Genomic DNA, 21,948 nt, shown 5'->3' with positions numbered 1-21,948 from the left:
ACTCCATCAGGGCACACACTATGACCTATTAGTGACGAGAACATTCTGGTACTGTTTCTAGTCTAGAAATGGGAAACCCCAAAAGATGGGCCCACTCAGAAAAATAGATCTGAGAAAAGTAAACTTCTGAGCCTCTATATAATAGCCTGTGTATGTGTTCCATTTCCAAAACTTAGGTCACAGGGAAATCAGGCTGGGCCTTATAGGACCAGGGCCAATTTGGATGATACCAAAAGACTCCTGCCTTCCAGTCATAGCTCATAAGGCTTAATTCAAGATCAGCAAATCTTGTCATGCAGCCCTTTTGCAGGCTGAGCTTTCTAATACTATCTGACCACAATTTTGGAAATTTGTTCCCATTTATAAATTTTGAAGACATTCTGGTTGGCCTAAAATGCAAAATTGCAGAACTTATATGTAAATGCATTTTTGTCAAAGAGAAAAAGAAAAAAAAAAATGCTACATGCACAAGGCCCTGGGTTCAATCCCCAGCAAAAAAAAAAAACAAACAAAAAAAAAAAACTTTACACCATGGTGCATGTAACCAAAGAAAGGGCCAGGAGACGCCTTGACATGGAGGAAACTCATTTTTACTTTTTTAATCACTATATACTAAGCACCAAAAAAAGTACTAACAAATGAGTATAAAAAGAAATGAAATACCTAGGAGATCCATTAGAACAAAGTTCCCTCCCCTAGAGGTACTCTCCACTACAAACCAGGCTCTCTGTGGAAGAGGAGTCGACTGCTTGCTGATCTCCCCACTCAGCCCCTAGCATCCCACAGTCTATCCCCAGCAGGTGCCCATTCCCCAGCTGGCTTGTGGGCCACAGGCCAGATGGCAGATACCTGCTGGGAGGGGGTGGAGAGGGCAGCAATGAGCTTGGCAACAATGGGCTTCACTTTGGGGTCACTCTTGTCCAGGTGCTTGGCCAACGAGCCCATCAAGACCACCACACTCTGCCGCACAGCATCGTAGCTGGCATCATTGGGAGCATCCTTCAGGAACTCTTCAAACACTGGTAGCAGCGAGTTGACGTTCTCCTGGAAAATCCAGTCCCCCAGAGCTACAGGTCAACCCTAAGGGCTATATAAGGATGACAGTCTCTGCCAATGACCAAGCCCAAGTCTAGCTCTGGGATAGTGATCCTCACAAGCGAGCCAATCAATGATGCTAGCAGGATTTCCAGTTTTCTGGCAGGACTATAGGAGACTTATAAGAATTTAACATCCTCCCGGGGGCTTTTTGGCTCAAAAGAAATATAAATAAAATTTCCCATCAGGGGCTGGTGCCCTGCCAGGATTTCTAACACTCAGCATCTCTGTGCCCACTGATCAGTTCCATCTCCTCAGTTAGCCACAACCCTCTTACCTTCCCATGGGCGTTGAGTGTTGCAAGGGCAGCATCTAACATGCACTTTCGGACGTCTGGATTTCGGTCATTGAGGGCATCAGGGACAAAAAACTGAAAGAGTGGCTTCACCTGAGAGCTGTCCAAATACTGAGAAAGCTTGTTCAGGGCCAAGGCCAGGCCACACCTAGGAAAGAGGCAGGAGCATGTGGGTAGGTGAGGGCCAGTCAGGGGCCTCCTGTGCTGATGAAATATGTGCCAGCAGAGAGAGCCAGAGCATAGTAAAAACCCTTTCCAGGGCAAGGCAGGGCACAGCACAGAGTCCACAACTCAGCACTTGCCCAATGTGCTAGAACTACACATGGAGATAAGCCATCTGCCCTGAGTTTACCTGATACTGCGAGGTGTCCTGTTTCCCCACATGTGAATACAATGCCCACCCCTCTATATCCAAGGCAGGGTATCAGAGGACAAAGTTAAAAGAAACTGATAAAGGCCTTCAAAAGGGATCATATTCTCCCAAGGCAAAGTGGTGTTGTTCTTTACTATTACAGAGCAGTAAGAAGATCACCAGGAGAAAGAATCTATGTCCTATCCCTAGCTGATGGCCTGGAATGAAAAACAAAGAAACAGAGATAGGCCTATACACTACTCCCCACTGACACACAAAACAGCACAGGAGTGGAGCATGCAGGGCCTGTCATTCAGAAGACCACATATTTCATGAAGCCTGCTCTGTGGGCAGTAAGTTTCTTCCAAGGTCCCACTTGCTGTCAGACACCTGCCTAACCCTCCAGCTGCTATCTATGGGAACCAAGGGGAAGGAAACTAACATTTACTGAGCCTTCACACACTGTCAATGGACTAGTCTCAATACCCTGCAAGGCAGGTTTTGTTACTGTGACTTTCAGACAGGTGAGAAAACAGGCCTGGAGAAAAGAAGGACCATGCTCAAGGTCACACAGCTGACACAAAACCCACCACTGGAACTCCAGTCTCCCTGACTCTGACAGCAGTCCAGCTCTCTCCCTCCACTTATCCCACTGCCACATGCTGCCTCCTCATGGCACCCACCCCAGCCAACCTGCTACACCTCAGAAAGCCTGCAGGAGAACAAGATCGGAACAGGATTTATACCTGGCTTCCCACTGATCTGGAGGAGATTCTGAAATAACTCGTCCCAATGCATCCAGCACCGGGGGTGGCCGCTGCAATAGAAAAGTTGGTAAATGTCCAGCCAGGCAGACCAATGGCCTTGGCACCATGACTGTGAGGTGGGAAACCAGTACCAGTCACCATGAGACCCAAGACTCCTTTTTAGAGTAGTCAGGAGCAAGGCAAAGTCCAACATAACGTCACACCACCCAGACCACAGCAGGCTGCCCAGGTCACTCACATAGAGTTTCTCCTGGTAAATCTCCATGAGCCTGCCCATGACCTCAGCCGCCTGCCGCTGGTACCGCGCCACTGCCTGGGAGAGGGCTTCAGCCCCAGCCTGCCTCACGGCTGCCTCGTGATAGATCACATCGTCGATCAGCAAGGAACAGAGGTCTGGCTGCAGATCAAGGCCCATGGTCGCCCAGAGCCTGCAGCAGACCAAGGGCAGGGCTGGTCAGACAAGTTACTGCAGCACCTGCCCCTTCAGCCCCAGCCAGTCCTTCTCTCTGGAGGCTGAGCAAACTGGGTGTGGTTATTTCCTAAGGGAGAGAGGACAGGGCAGGAGAAAGCAGTCTCCCACTGGCTCTCACCTCTCAGCCAACTTGCGGATCTCCTCCTCTTTGTCAAACTTGACTACCCAGAGCCTCCGCAGCAGGTTCAAACCATTCTTCTCATCAGTATCAGGTGCTGGCAATACCATATGGAGTTCCATCAGCCCCTGGGAAGGGGAGAGGGAGGGGTAGGACTTGTGAGGCTCAGCCTCCAACATCCCCCGGGCTCCTCCTCTCTGGGCTGAACTATCCAAGACATAACCACTAGCTAAATGTGGCTATTTAAAGCTAAATCAATTTGAAAAGTAACTAAGTTACTCAGTTGTAACCACCACACTTCAAGTGTTCAATAGCTACAGGTGGCTACTACATAAAACAGCACAAAATTCCACTAGACACTGTTGCTCTAGAAATTGCTGAGAATCAGCTCAAATTATTATCTGCTCTGTCTCTCCTCAGGTAGCTTTAGGGGAGTGGGGGGAGAGGTTTGGGAGTGTAGCACAGTGGAATAGCACAAGCTTAGCATGTGCAAAGCCTTAGGATCAATTCAACACCAGAAAAGACGAACACCCAAATTTTTGTCTTTTGTGAAATGATGCTTGTATGGTGGTAGAATTGTTTTAATGTAAACCTAATTTAACTCTAAATTTAAAAAGAAAAACAGATTAAAGCTCAGAAAAAAGTGTATCCCCTTTGTTAATTGAATTTGTAAAAATAATTTACCACACTGCCATGTTTTTTCACATTTTGCCAAGTGCTAGTGAAACGCTGTCATGCAAATAGCAGGAGGCTACAGATTATCATTTGGGAACCGGTCTCATCATTCCAAGGGGACTCTTGAGTTGTGGTCCAAAAGCCACTGTACAGGTGAGGAAATGCACTAATGCTGGGAGTTAGGCTTCCTTTAACAATACCAGAATCCACATTCCAGCTTCAAAATTAAGTAAAGTCTTCCAAGGTAAAGAAAAAAACAGGGCAGCTTGATCAGAACTTTTGTCTTGCTGTCACCTTTCGTGTCTCTTGTCCCTTCATTCCTCCCCATCTAGGTTCGCTGCCCACGTTAATGTGTCCTGCTGGACGGGACATTTGGCGCCCAGTGTGGGGCTCGAGCCTTTGACTGAGAAGGAACGCCGTCCTCCGGGAAGACTTGGCCAAGCGGGAGCGTGAGATCGCCTCGGCAGACACGACCGAGAGACAGATCCGGGAGGAGAGTGAGGACGACGCAAGGTGAGTGACACACCATGGAACAAGCAGTTTCGTCACATGAGTTGTTTTTGTCAGGCCTCAAGGAGGCCCTCAAGACACGAGGGGCACGTGTTAAGAAAAAGGACTTAAAATTATTTTCATACGTAGGAGAATTGTGTCCATGGTTTCCCCTTGAAGGGACCATTGATGGTAAAAGATGGCTTAGAGTAGGAGAATGTTTAAAAGATTATTATGAATCCTTTGGCCCAGAAAAGGTGCCTGTTCTCACCTTTTCTTACTGGAACTTAATTAATGAACTTCTTAAAAGTTCACCCTTTGACAATGGTACCTTAAAACTTGTCAGGATTGGGGAAGAGGCTATGCATGCCCTTCAGTTAGTATAGACATAGACCCTTCCCAGTCTCCCCAGGACCCTGGGAACCTTCCTGGTCCCCCTCAAAATCCTGCCCTAATAAATAAGGCTCCAATGGTTACCAACCGCCTTTATCCAGTTTTAAATCCTGGAGACACATTGACCCCTGGGGAGGAGGCTACTATTCAGAAGACCTGCCACCTCTCAGGACCCTGCCACACCCTATAGGTCTTACACATCCACCTCCCTCCTATATCCCTCCTGCCTTTTGTGCTCCGGCCCTTCAGGGGCCAACTGCCCCCTCAAATATTTTTTCCCCACTTCCTCTGCCTAACCAGGCCCGACCCTGCTTAGTCAGTTTTCCCAGTTCCTTGCAGACCTCAGCCAGGACTTAAGTTGATATGCAAATAGAAGAAGCCTGGAGTCCGCTCAGTAGGAGATAGAGTAACAGTGTCTTTTCACCTGAACTCAAACTAGACCAAACCAAAAAGTAAATTGTATGGTATTTACTAATTACTGGCTGGTCATCTTTTTTAGGACTCTTGCTTTTTCTTAGATTCTATATTTTTTTTTTGAGCTCATGATTTTCATCCTACAGACAAGTTAATGTTTTCTGATCAGTTCTGTTTTTGATCAACTGTGGAGTTTTTAAACATTGCAATGGAGATTTCACCTGAAAAAACAGCTACAAGGCCTTGTATATGTGTGCACACTTGTGTTATGTGTTGTATGTCGGTTTGTCTGTATGTGTGTATGTCCATATATCATGCAATTATATGACAATTGGCAGATATATGAGGAGCGCTCATAAAAAAATTAAAAAATGGATCCAAATATCTTTGATTCACATGATTCAAATGGTTCAATTTAAATTGGGTAAACAGATAAAAGTAAAGATGTCTTTAAAATTAAGCTTATAAGTTTTTCTAGGAGTTCAGAAAAAATCCTAATAAAATATTGATGTCTATAAAATAATTGCTTAAATTCAAAAATTTACAAGTATTGTTTCAAAATGTGAACAAAAAAAAGGTTAACAGATGGAAAAGAAAAACTAAAAGGTTCTAGATATGGATTTAACAGAGGGAAAATGTGTTTCTGGATAAGAAAGTCTATGTGATTAAGTTAATAAAAGGGTTTAAGTAAGTGATAAAAAAGGTCTGTGTAAATTGGTTATATGTGTAAGTTTTTGAGCAAGTAATCTTAAAGAAATTAAAAATTATACAACTATGGTCAAACAACAACTGTTATTTTTCAATATTGTAATGTTATTTGTTTAAAAGCTAAACTTGGTTAATATTAGAACATCAATGTAATTATGGTGCTATTAATGTGTTCATATCTTCCAGGTATACAAGTCTGTAAGGTAGAAGCTTCAAAAGAGCATTATATCAAGCTGGTGTTCTAAAATCGTATGGTAATTTTAGGCTTAAAAGAAAAACATGTTGGAGATTTATTTATATCATTTGTGTTCTATAACTGTACTTATTATCAATAAGTTATGTAAAGTTCCATGTTACCTTTTACACTGAGATACAATTTAAATGTATTTTTAGTTAATGAGAGCCTAATCTATGTAAAGGTTTTATTGCAAAACACAAAAGTTCTTTGCTACTTTTCTACAAAAGGTTAAAAGCTTTCAGCCTTTCTTTAATTCATGTTTTAGATGTGATATTATATCGTGTTAGCTAATATTCATGTGAACTTGAGCAACAATTTATGTAGGCTTTGTAAAATGATGTCTAAAAAGCAAAGATCAGCTTCAGAACTATAGTATTTAAGATTTATGAAGAGCCCCGCCTTACTTGAGATAAGGCTCTATGTCCCATCTCATGTGAAAGTGACTATGAAAGAAGTAAACCAAATTTCAGCACATTTAAAGTTGTGTCCAAAAGTTGGTTTTTGTCATGATTGCCAGGATCTCAAACAGGAGATATACTCCACCAAACTCCAAGGTAGCTATTATATGAACTAAATGTTTTTACTCTTGATAATTTTATTTTGTAGTTTTCTTATAAATGATTTAAGATCGCCTGTTAATGTTTTACAGAGGTACTGATTTAATAACACACAACCTGGGTTAATTTAAGATAAAGAGTTATCACCTACAGGATAGAGAGATAGACATTAAAGCCAAGTACTCTTAATATAAGGCTGTTAACTTATTTGCTGGATGTTTAAGATTAAGTTTTAAAATTAAAGTTAAATTAAAAGGGCCAAGAAAACCAATAGTTGGCTCTTGCCCTCTGAGTCAGTCTGAATCATGGATAGGGGACTTCTCCAAAGAGCTTTGCAACTCTGGGCCACATAACCTCCCGGTCAGATCAAGGAGATGGCTGGAGGACAAAAAGCCAATCAGTGCATTTGCTATGAAGAGGAGGGTCATTAGAAAAGGGAGACATCCCTGATGCTTCTGAGGGAAGCCATATAGTCAAGCAAGGCCTGGACCCATCCTAGCACAAATGGCACTAGCAGAACTGAGAAGCTGCTGTGAAGTTCCCGAGGACTTCCAGGAAACTCAGCTGACTCTTAACAATAGATAGAAACTAAAGTCAGTTTGACTTGCTTCATCTTAAACACTTAGCAAAGACAGTTAAAGCCAAAACACAGCTATTCCTGGGCATTTTAAATGATAATAATAGTTAAATGTAACTTCCAAAAATAAGTAAACTGGAGGCTACAAAAGAGATTCTTAGGTAGGAATGCCTGATAACTATCAAAAGAAACTGACAGAGTAGTTCTAGTTTAAGGCCCACAGATATCCCTAACCTACACAGCTAGGCTTGGTGTTTGCTAGTATGGTTATCCAGCCCTAAGTAATAGAATTAAAGATTTCTCTATTAGACACAGAGGTCATACTAATAAAAGGATTTTGCAAGATCAGATGACATTAAATTATTAAACTGTATCTTAAGGGGAAGGACATCTGTAACCCTAAAAGTTAAATGTCATATTTACAGTCTTGGTAACTGAGGATGTTAAAGCCTGGTGAGGGAACTTATGTACAGTGACATGTTCCAGCTGCTACAATACTTATTCAGTATTCATGGTTTTTGTTTCCCTCATAAAAGCACCCATCCCCAGATGACAACCTGTTTTTCCCCAGCCAGACCTCAAATGGAACTGACTTCTAAAAGGGAATTCATGTCCCCCATGTCTTCGAGGAGAAGGCATATACACCAAGTTACAGTCAGCTGGATGCCAAGGCACTGTCGCCCATACAGGTCCACTATCATCATCTGGAGATGGAAGACTGTGCTGCCAACATTTAAAAAGATGTTCTACTCTTCTCTCAGGCTTATTTCTTAAGTTTACATCTCCACAGATCTCTCTTTCATATATAAAAGTATAAGTAACAGCTCTGACCAACCATCTTCTGCCCTTGCCATAAGGGTTGGCTCCTCCATGGGCCCCTCCGCTTGGGGGAGGACGCACCGCACCCATGGAGTGAAGATGTTAGGCCATAATAACAGAGGGTGCAGGAAGGACTGCAGGAGGATGGATCCACGGATCCCAAAACCCAAGACCTCTGAGTGACATGCTCTGGTGATGGCGGTTGGCATACTCCCCCCTCAAAGCCATCTCCTCCAAAAACATGCCAAGGCCACCTCGAAATCTCCTAGTGAAGACGCTCGCTGGGATCAGGAGATATTCCAAGGCCTTCTAGAGGAAGAGAGCCTCTTATCACCCCCTAAAAACATGGCCGGTAAGGTATGGTCAAATATTTTATATAAGAAAGGGGGACTAGAAGGAAATTCTCCTTCCAAGATTAGCCTGACAGCCCCTTGGGAGACATCCTGCCCGGAAGACATCCTGCCCGGAAGGCATCCTGCAGCTACCTATCTCCCTGGAACATCCTGCGGTTATCAGGATCATCAGACATCTTGCAGCTGGCAGTTTTACCACCCACATCCAGCAATTGCAGAGACCTTCCCCATCCCCAGCATATGAATACCCACCCAGCAATTGCTGATTAGAGAGCTTCCCCATCCCCAGCATATAAATACCCCTGTGTGAACAATAAAAGTTTGCAGCTTGATCAGAAAAAAAAAAAAAAAACAGACAGTGATACATCACATCTGCTTAGCTTTTCATTTTTTTAGAAGCATACCAAACCCACCCTCAAGTGCCTATCCTATGCCTATCCTATAGCTCAAACACTTGCAAAGTGACAAGGGATGCTGCAGTGGCCCCTCGAGGGAGGGGGCACATACCCGGAGTGCAGTCTCCCGCACGCTGGCACATGGGGACTGCAAGGCACAAAGTAGCACATCCACCTCCTCCTGCTCTGCGAAGGCACAGCCATCTTCACCACTGCTGCTGGCACATAGGGTAGTCAGGGTGTCTGAGGCCAGCACCTATAGATATCAACCCATTGGTTCAGTTCAACAAATCATTTACTAAGGGACCAGGCAATGGGCTGGGGGTGCCCAGCAAAGGCTCTAAACTGAGAACACCCACCCAAGACCTCAGGCACCAGGCCAGTGGCAGGATTCAAGGGAAACCCCTCACTAGCCGAGAAAGTCAGGCTGGCTTTACTCAAGTTCAAAAGTGAGGGCTGAGAGAACTATGAACTAACCATTCATGCTAGGACCTAAAGTCAGGGTCACAAACTGAGTCCCAGCATCAGCCAAAAGAAAAGCAGATTACCTGTAGGTGGGGTGAGCCCGTCCCAATCACCCAAGTCAGAAGACGCAGCATGGCCACACGAGGCAACAACTCTGGGCCATTCTGAAGAGAAGAGCAGATGAGTCGGGGTGAGGCTATGGGGAAGGTCCATGACCAAATCTTGGTGGGCAATCAATGGCATCCTCTCACCCACAGGACAGCATTCTGGGTCGTATAAATGACTACACTGTGAAACCTCATTAGGTTTACAACAAACTCCACAGGTGCTAACCTCAGTCAACCATGAGCCTTAGGAATTAAATATGAATAAATTCTAAAACTTTTGAGAAATTCACTGACTATGAAATACAGATGGATCATAAGTATATGAAGAACTTACACCTTTACAAGTAAAGAAACAAAATAAAATACATCACTCATCATTAGCAATACTCATGCTACCTGAGGTTGAATTAGGTTTGAAAAAAAGGAAGCTCACTCTTTATTTTTCTCTTCATTTCTTTTTTTGGTAGTAGGAACTGAAAGCAAGGGCACGCTACCACTAAGTTACATCCCCAACTTGTGATCCACGTGCCTCAGCCTCCCCAGTTGCTGGAATTACAGGCATGCACCATCACACCCAGCAGAAAAGGGAACTCTCAGTGAGAGGGTAGTCAAAACATGCTATGTACCCCAGTGATTCCACATCCAATATATATCCTACAGAAATGCTCATGTTGGGCACAGTGGCACATGCCTATAATCCCAGCGGCTTGGGAGGCTAAGATAGGAGGATTTTGAGTTCAAAGCCAGCCTCAGCAAAAAGCAAGGCACTAAGCAATTCAGTGAGACCCTGTCTATAACTAAAATACAAAATAGGGCTGGGGATGTGGTTCAGTGGTCAAGTGCCCCTTAGTTCAAACCCCCATAGTCCCCCCAAAAAAGAAAAGAAATGCTCACATTGGTTGTACTGGGCATATATACACATACACATCACAGTGCTGCTCAAAACAGGAAAAAACTTAAAATAACCTATCAATAAGTGAAAAGTTAAGCATGATGCGTGTATAGCATATGATCTCACAGAGTCAGTAAAATCAATAAAGTAGGTCTGTACACACTGACATAAGACAGAAATCCAGAGTCACAAAAGAAACAGCAAGCCCGTCACACCATGTATGTGGCTGTGTAAATACAAACACATGCTCTCTACTTTCCCACCAAAACTATTCATGGGTCAAGAAGTATCACAAGCACCTTCCCGGGATAAAGCCTCTCAAAACAAGGGGAGAACAGAGCTCCCTGCCAACCTCGTCCACACGTCCAGGTGGGGTGCTAGGTGAGGCCCTCAGCTGGGCATGGACAGTAAGGATCTGAAGAATCTGAGCCATCCGCTCCTCCTCCTCTTCACTGTGGCGGGGCATCTCGGTCAGCACCATTTTCAGCAACGGGAAGACCAAGGAGAAGGCTGGTGCAGATAAGGGTGCAGCATCTGCCAGAGAAAGTAGCAGACAGGATGATCCTGTGGACAGGGCACGGCAGGGCAGGGGGGCAGGGGAAAGCTTGGAGACCCTCCTAATGCCTGCATACAGCAGGGATAGTGGCTGGCAGCTCAGGACTAAAGCCAATGAACAGAGAAGCAGATGCCAAAGTAAACCCTCAAAAGGGTCACAAAGACTCACAGAACACCAGGATTGGACTTTGAAATCCTCCACCTAGTCCAATCCCTCATTTTTCACATGAGGAAATCAAGGCTGAGGAGGGAAGACTCACTCAGGGCCAAGACTCAGGAAGCCCCAGTGACACTGCCATGGCTCCTATAGAATTCCCCACACCAGATCACACTGCCCTAAGCCCTGGGTTCCATGTCATCCCTTACCTGGCTCACCCTTGCCCACCCTGCTGGTGATAGTGTGGACATGCAGCAGTGTCACCGCCCTCTTCACAGCCACTGATAGCTCTTCCTGGCACCAGGACTTATCCAGAGCACATTCTGGCTTCAGCATGCGCAGAGTCACGTGGCTCACCAAAGTGCCTGCAAAGAGACCCAGCAGGACTAGCCCACACAAAGACAGCATCTGGCCCTGGCACAAACAAGGGACCCAGAGCAGAAACACTTCTTCCCTCTGAATTAATAAGCTCTTCTGCTTCACCAATGCTGATAACGCCATGGCTCGTGATTTGTGCCCAGCCAGACTACAGCACACCAAAATGTCTCCAACCTAATTTCTCATTTAATCTTTCTGACAGTGACACAGGATAAATAGGTCAGCAAGGAGCTGCCCTTCTGACAGTAGAGAAATTCTAAATGTGCTGAGAGAAGCATGAGCAAGAGTTATTCAGCCAAGAGTAAAACTCAAGCCACATGGGGCTACCACCTTCTATGTAGTAAGCCCTGTCAGCCAGGTGATGCTTCTGACAGCTTCCATACAACCAATGAACTTTTCCACTCAGAACAATCCACAGATTTCAGCCTCACCCATGGGACCATCCCTTTTAAGGTAGGAAAGAAATCTGCTTAAGGTCAGTAAACAACCCATAAAGTTAGGCCACCATAATTCCAAGCTACCCTCTCTGGTCTTTGTTTCTTCAGAGCAGAGCTAACAGAAAGCTAAAGGTGGGCTGGGGATATAGCTCAGTTGCTACAGTGCTTACCTTGCATGCACAAGGCCAGCACCTCATAAAAAAAAAAAAAAAAAAAAAGAAGAAGAAGAAGAAAGAAGAAAGAAAAAGAAAGAAAGAAAAAAGTCTAAAGGTAACAGGGAATCTCTGATCACTACTGACACATAGCTGTTCAGAAGCTCTGAGCTGCAATGACTGGACACATTGTACCAAACCAACCTTACTACCACTGAACGTCTGACTTCCTAGTTTTAAACTCCTACAGAAAGATGAGATACTGGCCAGGCTCTACAACTTGATCCTGAGAGTAAAGAGGAGGTAAACATATCCAATTTGAGGATTCACTGTGGATTCCATGTGGAAACAAAATTCAGCAGCATAGGTCATCACATGCCTCATCACAACCACTAGGGGGCATCCCCAGCCCCCTCCCAAATTGCTGGGCTTATCCCCATAGCCAGCAAACAAGGACTAACCCAAAGCCTTGAGCCTAGGGGGCATGACACAGGCAGCCAAGGACAGGAAGGGGTTCTTGATCCTGGGAGCAGCCAGGGGAGATTTCAGCAAGGGCAGGAAAGAGTCAACCAACACAGGAATATACTGGGTCAGACCAGACGGGTTCTTGACCAGGATGGTGTCCAGCAGTCCTAGCGCTGCCTCCAGCTCCCCATCCAGCTGCAAGTAGAGTAACCAGGATGGCAGGTCAGAAAGGCTCCAGTGGGGGACAGCAAGGAATGGGCCTGGGCTGCCCAGCACCCTCCTGTCATGGTGTGTGGTGGTGGCAGCCACTTACCTCCTGCAGCCGCCTCCGGATCTGTGCCTCCTTGTCCAGCTGGGCCTGCAGCATCTCCTTCTGCTTGCTAGTCAGCTGCACCTCCTCTTTTATACCTTTCTTCTTCTTTATCTCCTGAAGGGTCAGGGTTAGCAAACCAATTCCATCTCCAGGGAACAGACCTGCCTCCCTATCAGGGGACGGCAAACCTGCTTCCATAGAGAACACCAGGACAGCTCCACGTCTGTGACTGGAGCCCCGGAGCCCATCATGCAGCCTCCCTCACCCCTATAACATCGACAGTCTCTTGATGTTTCCATAATTAAAACAGGGGTAGAGAAGCAGGTTTTTTCCTTTTCTTTCTTTTTACTTTTTTTTTTTTTGTTTTGAAACTGGATTCTCTGCTAACAAAGGCAAGGAGGACTTCTGATATGATAAAGAAATAAAAGGTCCCTCAATGTATTCCAAAGCCAATTCTGATGACCACATGGCTTTAGATTCAAAACTTCAGCCTCCCTTTGGGCCCAGATCCTGCCAACAGCAGCTCTCCCACAGCATAAACTGAAGCCTGGACAAAGCCGCTCAGGTAGCCAGAGATGACAAGGCAGAGAAATCACTCCCTCTTTCAGCAAGTACTTAGTGAGCACTGACATCATGCCCCAGGCACTGTTCCGGATGCTAGGGATACCAGGGGCAAGAGATGAAGTCCCTGCCCTTGTGGAGCTCACAATCTGCAGGTGAAGGCAGATAAGAAACAAATGAACAAATACTAGACAAAAGGCCCGTGGAGCATGAGAAATATTATGAAAGAAGTGAGTCTGATGTAAACTGGGAAGAGAGCAGGGCCTACACCACAGCTAGGTGGATAGAGGGCGGGGTAGGAGGTGGCCTCCCTGAGAAAGGCCCAGGTGGGCTGAGATACGAAAGATGAAAAGAACTCAGCCTACAAAAGACTGTGGGCAAAGCACAGTCGAGACAGGTGAGGGTGACACGTGTACACTGTTCACACCAGAACCAGCTATTCAAAACTGAATGTGCCAATCGACCAGGACTCCCCACAGGTTCCACTGGACAGACCTGTGCCTGCTGGTAGGGCTCAAGACAGGATCCAGCCTTTACAGAAACAGGTGAGAAACTAACACATTTTCTTTGGGGGGGGCGGGGCAGAAGAAGCTGGCTAGGACAAGTGGGGAGTGTGCAATGAGCCTGGAGGATGATCCAGGGAACAGTCTATGTGCAGTAGAGACAGCCAGCAGACAGAGACCACCAAGCTCAGTTTCAGCAGCCACACTGAAGTGCCTCCTAGACTTACCTCCTTCAGCTCCAGCTCAATGATCTGCTCCTTGAAAGAGTAAGCTTTGTTCTCTCGCTTCATGTTGGCTTTTTTTATGCTGTCCTGCTGGGCACTAAAACAGAGAGGTATAAGTCAGCACAAAAGAGTCGCTAGTCCCTTCAGCCTCCTGCCAGCCATGCAATCCCAGGTACTGTGTGCCAGGACAGCACCAGAGGTTACATACACTCTGGTATCCAAGGCCTAAGTGCCAGATCTGGAATACAGCAGATTTTTGCCCAATGAATGAGTAGGTTTTATTTGCTCCTCACAATAACCCCACAAAGGAAGTGGTATCTCCATAACGTTTCCTAGCAAGAAAACTAGGAGTTGGAGTAGAAAGGCGATTGAACCCACAGCATAGCTCGCTCACCTCTGGATGATGGATTTATCATATAGCTCCCCAGCAGGGGTCTGCATGATGGCAAACTCTTCCCTTGTCACCAGGCGTAGTGCAGGGTTCTGCACAGAGGCTGTGATGGTGCTGATGAGCTGCGGGAGGACCCGGTCCGGGGACAGGATGGAAAGGGAACCCATGGCATTCATGGAAGACTGAAGGACAGATATAGACATAGTCAGAGCTGGCATGAGAGGAGGGTCCTGCCATGCTTACATTCTCTGGCAGTTGGCTCCCTTTCTTCTTGCCACTGCTTTTTCTTTCTGAGCACTGTCCACCAGAGCAGGTGACTGTAGTACCTGCCTTACTCAGCTAGCATTTACCCCTCAGTCTGGTAACAGCAGAGTAATAGTCTGACCCTGGGGATACAATTTTTTCACATTCTGAATCTACATAGACCAGGTGGAGCTGTGCTCACCCTTTCTAGAGGTAGGCACATGACCCAGACCAGAAAGACAAGCTTGGGGATGAGCACAGGACCTCCATCAGATCTACTGGAGGCAATGAGACCCCATGCCAGTTGACATTACCAGAAAAGACATGCTTTTCCCACTGGAGCCATCAGAGGGACAAGAAGTCTGGAACTAGTTCTTTTGCTACCAGAAAAAGAAAAACTGAGAGTGGATTTTACAGCATAGAAAGCAGAGGTAAGAGACAGATGGATCAAAGTGAGAAACACAACACCCACGCCATCCAATGGTACCTGAGTACCAAGGTACCATTGCTGAGTCCCTGTAGCAAGTTAGTCACATCCTTGGACTGTGCAGGTATATGAAACATTAAGTCCCTCTTTCTGCTTAAACCAGTTTGCATTTTCTGGAACATATAACCAAGAGCTCAAGCCCATATTTCACTACTACTCCTCTTGTTTCTTTGAGCCCTCTTTTTCTTGCACCATAGAAGGGAAGTCCATCCCCCATCTCCAACCTCAGGCCAGAACCAGCTCATGCATGCATCACCTGGTTCAGGGGACTCTGTGTGGTGATCCTGGGAATGATCTGATCTAGGTGCCTGGTGATGAAGGCTTCAGGGTCAATCTTCATCTTGGCGAGAAGTGCTGGCCAGAGTCCAGACTGTACTGCCACTGAAGGGGACAGGGCTCTTTGAAGCTTTCTGCCCAGCCTATTCTCAACCTGCCCAACAGAGCCCCTATCTCTCCCATACCAACCATGGCCACAGACCTAAGGATGGGTGGTGGGAGATGATCAGCATCTCCCGGGCCAGCTGTTCAGTGTTAGTGATGTCACCCTCAAGCCCTGGCACACCAGAAATGACACACAGAGCCTCCTGCAGGACCCGTGGAGGCACATAGGCCTTTCCCATCTCAGTCACCTCCCCAGCATCAGTCACCAGAGCCTCTGAGGGCAGCACCTGTGTGGAGACAACATGTAAGTCCCTACTGCTCAGAGACCTGTGCAGGCCTGGCATCCAGGATACAATATGCCAGGGACACCACGCCTCTCACTCCTATTGTTCTCTGGGGTCCCTGATGGAGTGGGAACTGATGCCCAGCTTCTTTCTCTGGAAACTTCAGGCTGTGAGCTGTGCCTGGAAAGGTAAAGCACCTGTGATATGCACCTAAAAAGCCTTCAGAAAAAGAAAATGAAAATTAGTTCAGGAGACCTGGCGTAAGACCACCCACATGCCTCCAACAAGCTTAGGGAGAAAAGCAGTGAAGCACAGATAAAGAGCATGCAATAGGAGTCAGGCCCTTGGGGTCTCCCCTAAAGAAGTCTTCCTCTCACTGGCTAGGAGACCCAGGCATATCATTTCAGCTCCTGGAACCCTGGAGAGTTCATACAAAACAAGAGTTATTAATCCCAACTGCCTTGATAGGTACTGTGAAAAATCAAAGGGAAAATGGGTAAAAAATGCTTTAAAAATTATTAAGTGCTTTAAAAGCATAAAGGTGAAAACATCCAAAGAGAAAAAGGTAGAGCTGCATGTTTAAAGGCATGAAGAAAGCTGGAAATAGCAGCACACACCTGTAATCCCAGCTACTCAGGAGGCCAAAGCATGAAAGCATAAATTCAAGGCCATTCTGGGAAATCTAGCAAGACGCTATCCAAAAATTAAAATTTTTTTAAAGGGCTAAGGGGGGAAAAAGGGATAGGAGACTGGGGATGTAGCTCAGTCGTAGAGTACTTGCCCAATATGTGGAAAACCCTGAGTTCAATCCTCAACATCACAGGAAAAAAAAAAAGGCATGGACTAGGCACGAGGCCCACACCTCTGATCCCAGCAACTTGGTAGGCTGAGGCAGGAGGACTGCCAAGTTCGAGGTCAGCCTTAGCAACTGAGCAAGACCCGGCCTCAAAATAAAAACTAAAAATAAACTTAAAGGGCTAAGGATATAGCTCATACGTAGAGCACCCTTGAGTTTAATCCCAAATAAGTGGAGACATGGGAAGGGAAAGAAGAGACTCTGAAAAGAAAAAGAAGTTCAAAGACGTTACCAGAGCTTGGGGGCAGGATAGAAGGTTCTAGCATCACACAGAATCTGAGTGAGACAACAGCCCAGGAGTCGCCCAGCCAAAACCCCAGGGCATAAGCAGGGTTGGCTGAGTGGGTTCAAGTGGCCCAATTCCAGGGTCCAGATGTCCTCACCTTATGAGAACTAAGGACAGCCTTCAGCTCCTCCAGGAGTCCGTAGGCCAGCTTAAAGCCCCCAAGAGAGGACAGCAGCTTCCGAACTGTCTGCTGAGCCTGCCTGCGGACATGCCAGGTGCGGCTCAGGAGTACCGCCACCAGGGCACGGTGGTACTGCCTGCAAGCAAAGGGGCAGATGGTTCTGAGAGGTCAAGGAGCAGGGTTTTCTACAGCCAGCCCTCTTATACACCCCACTTCTCAGACTCCTGCCAGGGTTTGCCTTGTTTGGCCAAAGGGACAAGATAAGCAAAGCTTCACATACTGAACTTTGTTGCCGGTGAGTCTATGTGGGTGATCAAGGAAAAGTCTCTCTGTCAAATGCAACACAGTACACAGGGCTGAAATAGACAAGAAACAGTTTTTAAAACAGGCATGTGTACACACATATGCATATATGCACTCAAAAAGAACTGGAAAATTAACACCAAAATGTAAACGTGATTATCACTGGATGTGAAATTATAGCTCATTTATATTTCTTTTTTTTTTTTTTGCTTATTATAGACAAGTGCATTTTAGAATGTGGAAAAGTATACCCTTTTTTCAATAATTAAAAATTACTAGCCAAATGCAGTGGCACATGACTGTAATACCAGCAGCTCAGAAGGCAGAGGCAAAAGGATTGCAAATTCAAAACCAGCCTCAGCAACTTAGCAAAGTCCTAAACAACTTAGTGAAGACTGTCTCTAAATAAAATATAAAAAAGTTCTGGGGATGTAACTTGGTGATTAAGCGCCACCCTCCCCCCACCGTTCAATCCCTAGTACTAAAAAATAAATAAATAGATAGATAGATTTACTATGCAGTTTGGGGTTTTCTGTGTTTTGTTTTGTTTTGTTTAGGGTGCTAGGGATTAAACCCAGGGCCCTGTGCATCCCATGCAAGCATTCTACCAAGCCCTACCATGCAGTTCTAAAAAAGAACAAGAATGCTGATTATATATTGGACATGAACTCATTTCCAAGCCCAGGATACACAGTGTATACAGCAGGCAGACTACCATTTGTGTAAAAGAAAATAGAGAACTAGCATATAAAGTTATTTACTTGTGTATTTATAAAATACCAAGGACACAAAAGCACCTGATGGGGCTGGGGGTTGTGGCTCAGCTGTAGAATGCTCGCCTAGCACATGCAGGCGCTGGGTTCGATCCTTAGCACCACATAAAAATAAATAAATGTATTGTGTCCAACTACAACTAATAAAAAATGTTTGGGAATTAAAAAAAAAAAAGCACCTGATAACACTGGTGACTGATGGCCAGGAGAAGAGAGTAGCCCAAGATCCAAGCAGGGGTATGATTTTCAGTGTAGACCTCTTTGTCTTTTATTTTTGAATTATATGAATACACCATCAAATCAAAAGCTAACTAATTTTTTTTTAAAGCCGGGAAGTGACTAATAGTTGTAGCTCATTTATAGGATGTTGTGATTTGTGAGTCAAAAGATTTTTCAAATCACTAATTAGTGGCAGACTCCTCTTAAGGCGACCTAGAATTTTACATATACATTTAGAGATCAACTGTTCCTTTTCTGCCAGGATAGAAACTAGTAGTTTCTTTCTGTGTCTCCTGGTGGGGGAGTAGAGCCTGCCACACTCCACTAGAGCTTCTCAGCTGCTCTTAACATAACTCGAGACAGCACCAATTACCCAATCAGCTATAATTACAGCTAATATCCCAGCTCCACAAGCATCACTGACTGCTATGTCTCCACAATTTACCAAAGTCCCCCTACTTCCTGAGCCTGACACTCCCTACAGGAATGAGTTCATTCCAACCACAGTCAAAGCTGTAGATCTGATTGCTCTAGTCTAGGTTTCTGCAGAGCTGACTGGCCAAACAAGTGGTCAGGGAAGGATACTCTCTGAAGACACACTGAGAGATCTCCAAATAACTCACCATCCTCGGAAGCCATGAGCAGGAATTTCTCAGAAGTAAAAATCTGCTTCTTCTCATCCACAACCAGTTGCCAAAAACTGTTCAGTTTGGCCTCTGCAAGAAACCAATAGTCATCCCATAATGCAGTGCACCATATTCCCCAGGACGGGGCCCCTCCATTCTGAAGCTGCCGAACAGGATCTGTAAAGGACCTAACGGGGGTGAATTACTCCTAGGCTCACTGCTCTCCTGTTCTGAGGACTAACCTCAGTTCTTCTGGCACTGCTTTCTGTACGAAAGCCTTCAGTGGTTCTCTGCTGCCCACAGAAGCCAGGGCGAGCTGCTTATCATCTGAAATTCCACCTACCCAGATACCAAGCTGGAATACTTGATGAAGTTCACACGTTGTGGCTTTCCCTGCCCAACCTTGACTGGGGTTGTTTGGACTCACACATGGTCATTCCCTCATGAGAGAATAAAATCTTTCCAGGCCCTTGGGGCTCTAGTTCAAATGTTTCCACTTTCTGAAGGATTTTCCAACACCCATCCCTTAAATTAAAAGCAATCTCTCCTTCAAAATTGCTCTAATGCCACATATTGTGTTAAACTACACAGGTATTTTTGCATCTCCCTGCTCCTGCTATACAGTAATAAGCACCGTAACATTTGCAGAAGAGAGGTCATGTTCATCTCTGCATCCTCCAGGTAGCCCAAGGTCTGGGCATACACCCAGTGGGCACCCAATAACATATCAAGAGAGCTGAATTCCATTTCTCACCACAGAAACAAGTTCAGGCATGTGCACGTACAGAATGACAGGTTGCTATAGTTTGGATCTGGAGTGTTATTGGGAGATGACGGAACCTTCAGGAGATTTCACTATCCCTCATAGTGGAAGTAAGTTAGGCAACTGAGCGCATGCTCTTCAAGGAGATATTGGGTCCCCGGATCTCCTCTATCCCTTCTTTGCTTCCTGGCTACCTTGAGGTGAGCAGCTTTGTTGTACACATAAGCTTTGCTCTCTGCCATAATATAATTGTCTCACCATAGGCAAAAGCAACAGATCAACCAACCATGGACTAAAACCTCCAAAATTGTAAGCCAAAATAAATCTTCCCTCCTTTAAGCTGATTAAGGGATAGAAATCAAATATAAAGGTGGACTAAAGAAAGCATGGAACATAGGCTGGGGATGTAGTTCAGTGGAAAAGCACCTGCCTAGCATGCGTGAGGCCCTGGGTTCAATCCCCAGTACTGGGCGGGGGCGGGGAGGGGAGAAAACAAGACATGAAAAACTAGGTAGCCACAAAAAAAAAAAAAAAAAAAAAAAAGAATGAGGAGCATCTTTTTGTCTTTCTGATTTGGAATTATTTACAAGATAAGCTCAGGATATAATATGATGTATACGGTATGTCACCCAGCATGTTTCATTACACATTGACTATATCTGGACATAAAACTGGCAATGTTGTCCAAAGGGAGAAACGGTGGCTGGAAGAAAAGGATATAGAGAAACTTTCACATTATACACTTCTGTACTTTTTGAATATTTTACCCAATGACTATATAAGAAGGTAAGACAAAAAAAGTCAATAATAAGCAGGTCATTCTGGGCATTATCTACAAATCATGTCCCAGAGCAAAGGAGAACAGTGACAAAGTCCCCTGGCTGTATTCCCACTCTTGCAGGTGACAAGCAGCCCTACAACTGATGAGATGATCCTAAACATCAAGGCACTCATCCCAAGGACACTAAAAGAGTCTGGACATCTCTGGACCCTTACCAGCCTGTGAGTCAGCCACCGAAAGCTTTGAGAGTAATAAGGCTGCAGCAGCGCCTTCAGTGACTGTCAGAACCTGAGTGCTCTGGGAGGCTGCCTTCTCCACTGTCTGGATGAGCAAGGATAGCAAGTCCAGGGCCTGCAACAGCGTGTCACCTATGGAGAGAGGACATACACTTTAAGGAACATCCTGACCTCCAGAGCTGACAAGATCACTTGAGAAAGGAGTTATCCACCAAGGTGTAGGCCTGATGACTTAAAACCCTTCGGTTAATTTGTCAAGTATCTAGCTGAGTATAATCCCAGAGACTCAGGAGGCTGATACAGGAGGATTGCAAGTTTGAGGTCAGCTTTAACAACTCAGCAATACATTACCTCAAAAAGTAAAATATAAAAAGGGCTAGAGATGTAGTTCAGCAGTAAAGCACCCCTGGGTTCAATCCCCAGTACTGCGGGGGGGGGGGGGGGGATTTTGTCAAATATCTCTAAAGAAATGGACGAGTACTACCCACCCCACCAAAATCCAACATTACAGACAATTGGAATTAGAATCTGAGCTCATTTCAAACTTTATAACCACAAATTTAGACATAGAAAGATCCTTATTAATCCAACTATCCAGCCATTCACCCGATGGATTTGGAACAGAGGTTAAGTGAATTGCCCAAAGTCACACAGCCAGTTGACACAGAGCCAGCACCAACTTCAAACCTATCAGTTTCTGTCTGGTGCTCTTCCTATACCAGATGACCCCTGGATCCAAATTCTAAAACCAGAATTAGTCTGCTGATCTATAAATTAAACCCATTTTTTAAAAAGGAAAAAGCCAATTCAAACTATAGCTAAATTTATGTTTTCATATTACTAGCTGAGTACATCAGAACATGTCATAGTAAAACCATTATAATATCATGCATTTGAATCAAAAAAATGATTATTCTAATGATTTTAATTTAATTTAATGATTCTAATGTTTATTTGCAGGATGAGGATCGAACCCAGGATCTCGCACATGTTGGTCAAGTGCTCTACCACTAAGCTACATCCACAGTCCTATGTTTACTTGCAGAAGTAACTCAAGCTGAAGAGACAAGGTTAAACCAAGTCAGTCTCTACCATCAACAAGTCAATCTAAAAATCAAGGCTGATCAATACAGCAAAAATGCAAACTGATATTTAAAAATATACTTTATACACGTAAGAATATGAGCCCATTATATCCCTAAGGTAACTGACAATGTATTAATTTCACATTGACATCCACAGGAATCTATGACTTCAATCAGCATTATCTGT

The 21,948-nt window shown here is 45.1% G+C and overlaps 1 protein-coding gene across 2 annotated transcripts in view; it reads right to left on the bottom strand.

Annotated features, from left to right (window-relative positions):
• The window catches only part of Gcn1 (GCN1 activator of EIF2AK4), a 66,966-nt gene that overhangs the window by 24,550 nt on the left and 20,468 nt on the right, over positions 1-21,948 (bottom strand). For both annotated transcript variants that reach the window (XM_005336818.5, XM_040289406.2), the window contains exons 15-33: positions 20,656-20,808; positions 18,894-18,986; positions 17,256-17,331; positions 16,952-17,111; positions 15,526-15,715; positions 15,304-15,428; positions 14,321-14,499; positions 13,930-14,023; positions 12,639-12,752; positions 12,322-12,520; positions 11,103-11,258; positions 10,534-10,715; positions 9,266-9,346; positions 8,830-8,973; positions 3,100-3,227; positions 2,748-2,937; positions 2,489-2,559; positions 1,373-1,538; positions 850-1,044 (exon numbers count right to left, since the gene is read on the bottom strand). In XM_005336818.5, coding sequence (XP_005336875.2) covers positions 850-1,044; positions 1,373-1,538; positions 2,489-2,559; positions 2,748-2,937; positions 3,100-3,227; positions 8,830-8,973; positions 9,266-9,346; positions 10,534-10,715; positions 11,103-11,258; positions 12,322-12,520; positions 12,639-12,752; positions 13,930-14,023; positions 14,321-14,499; positions 15,304-15,428; positions 15,526-15,715; positions 16,952-17,111; positions 17,256-17,331; positions 18,894-18,986; positions 20,656-20,808 — 2,696 coding nt within the window. The remainder of the gene's footprint in view (positions 1-849; positions 1,045-1,372; positions 1,539-2,488; positions 2,560-2,747; positions 2,938-3,099; positions 3,228-8,829; positions 8,974-9,265; positions 9,347-10,533; positions 10,716-11,102; positions 11,259-12,321; positions 12,521-12,638; positions 12,753-13,929; positions 14,024-14,320; positions 14,500-15,303; positions 15,429-15,525; positions 15,716-16,951; positions 17,112-17,255; positions 17,332-18,893; positions 18,987-20,655; positions 20,809-21,948) is intronic.

This window comes from Ictidomys tridecemlineatus, chromosome 2, assembly GCF_052094955.1.
Source record: "Ictidomys tridecemlineatus isolate mIctTri1 chromosome 2, mIctTri1.hap1, whole genome shotgun sequence".
NCBI classification, from domain to species: domain Eukaryota; kingdom Metazoa; phylum Chordata; class Mammalia; order Rodentia; family Sciuridae; genus Ictidomys; species Ictidomys tridecemlineatus.
The sequence above is the reverse complement of the archived record's forward strand: the minus strand, read 5'-3'. Positions and strand labels throughout refer to the sequence as shown.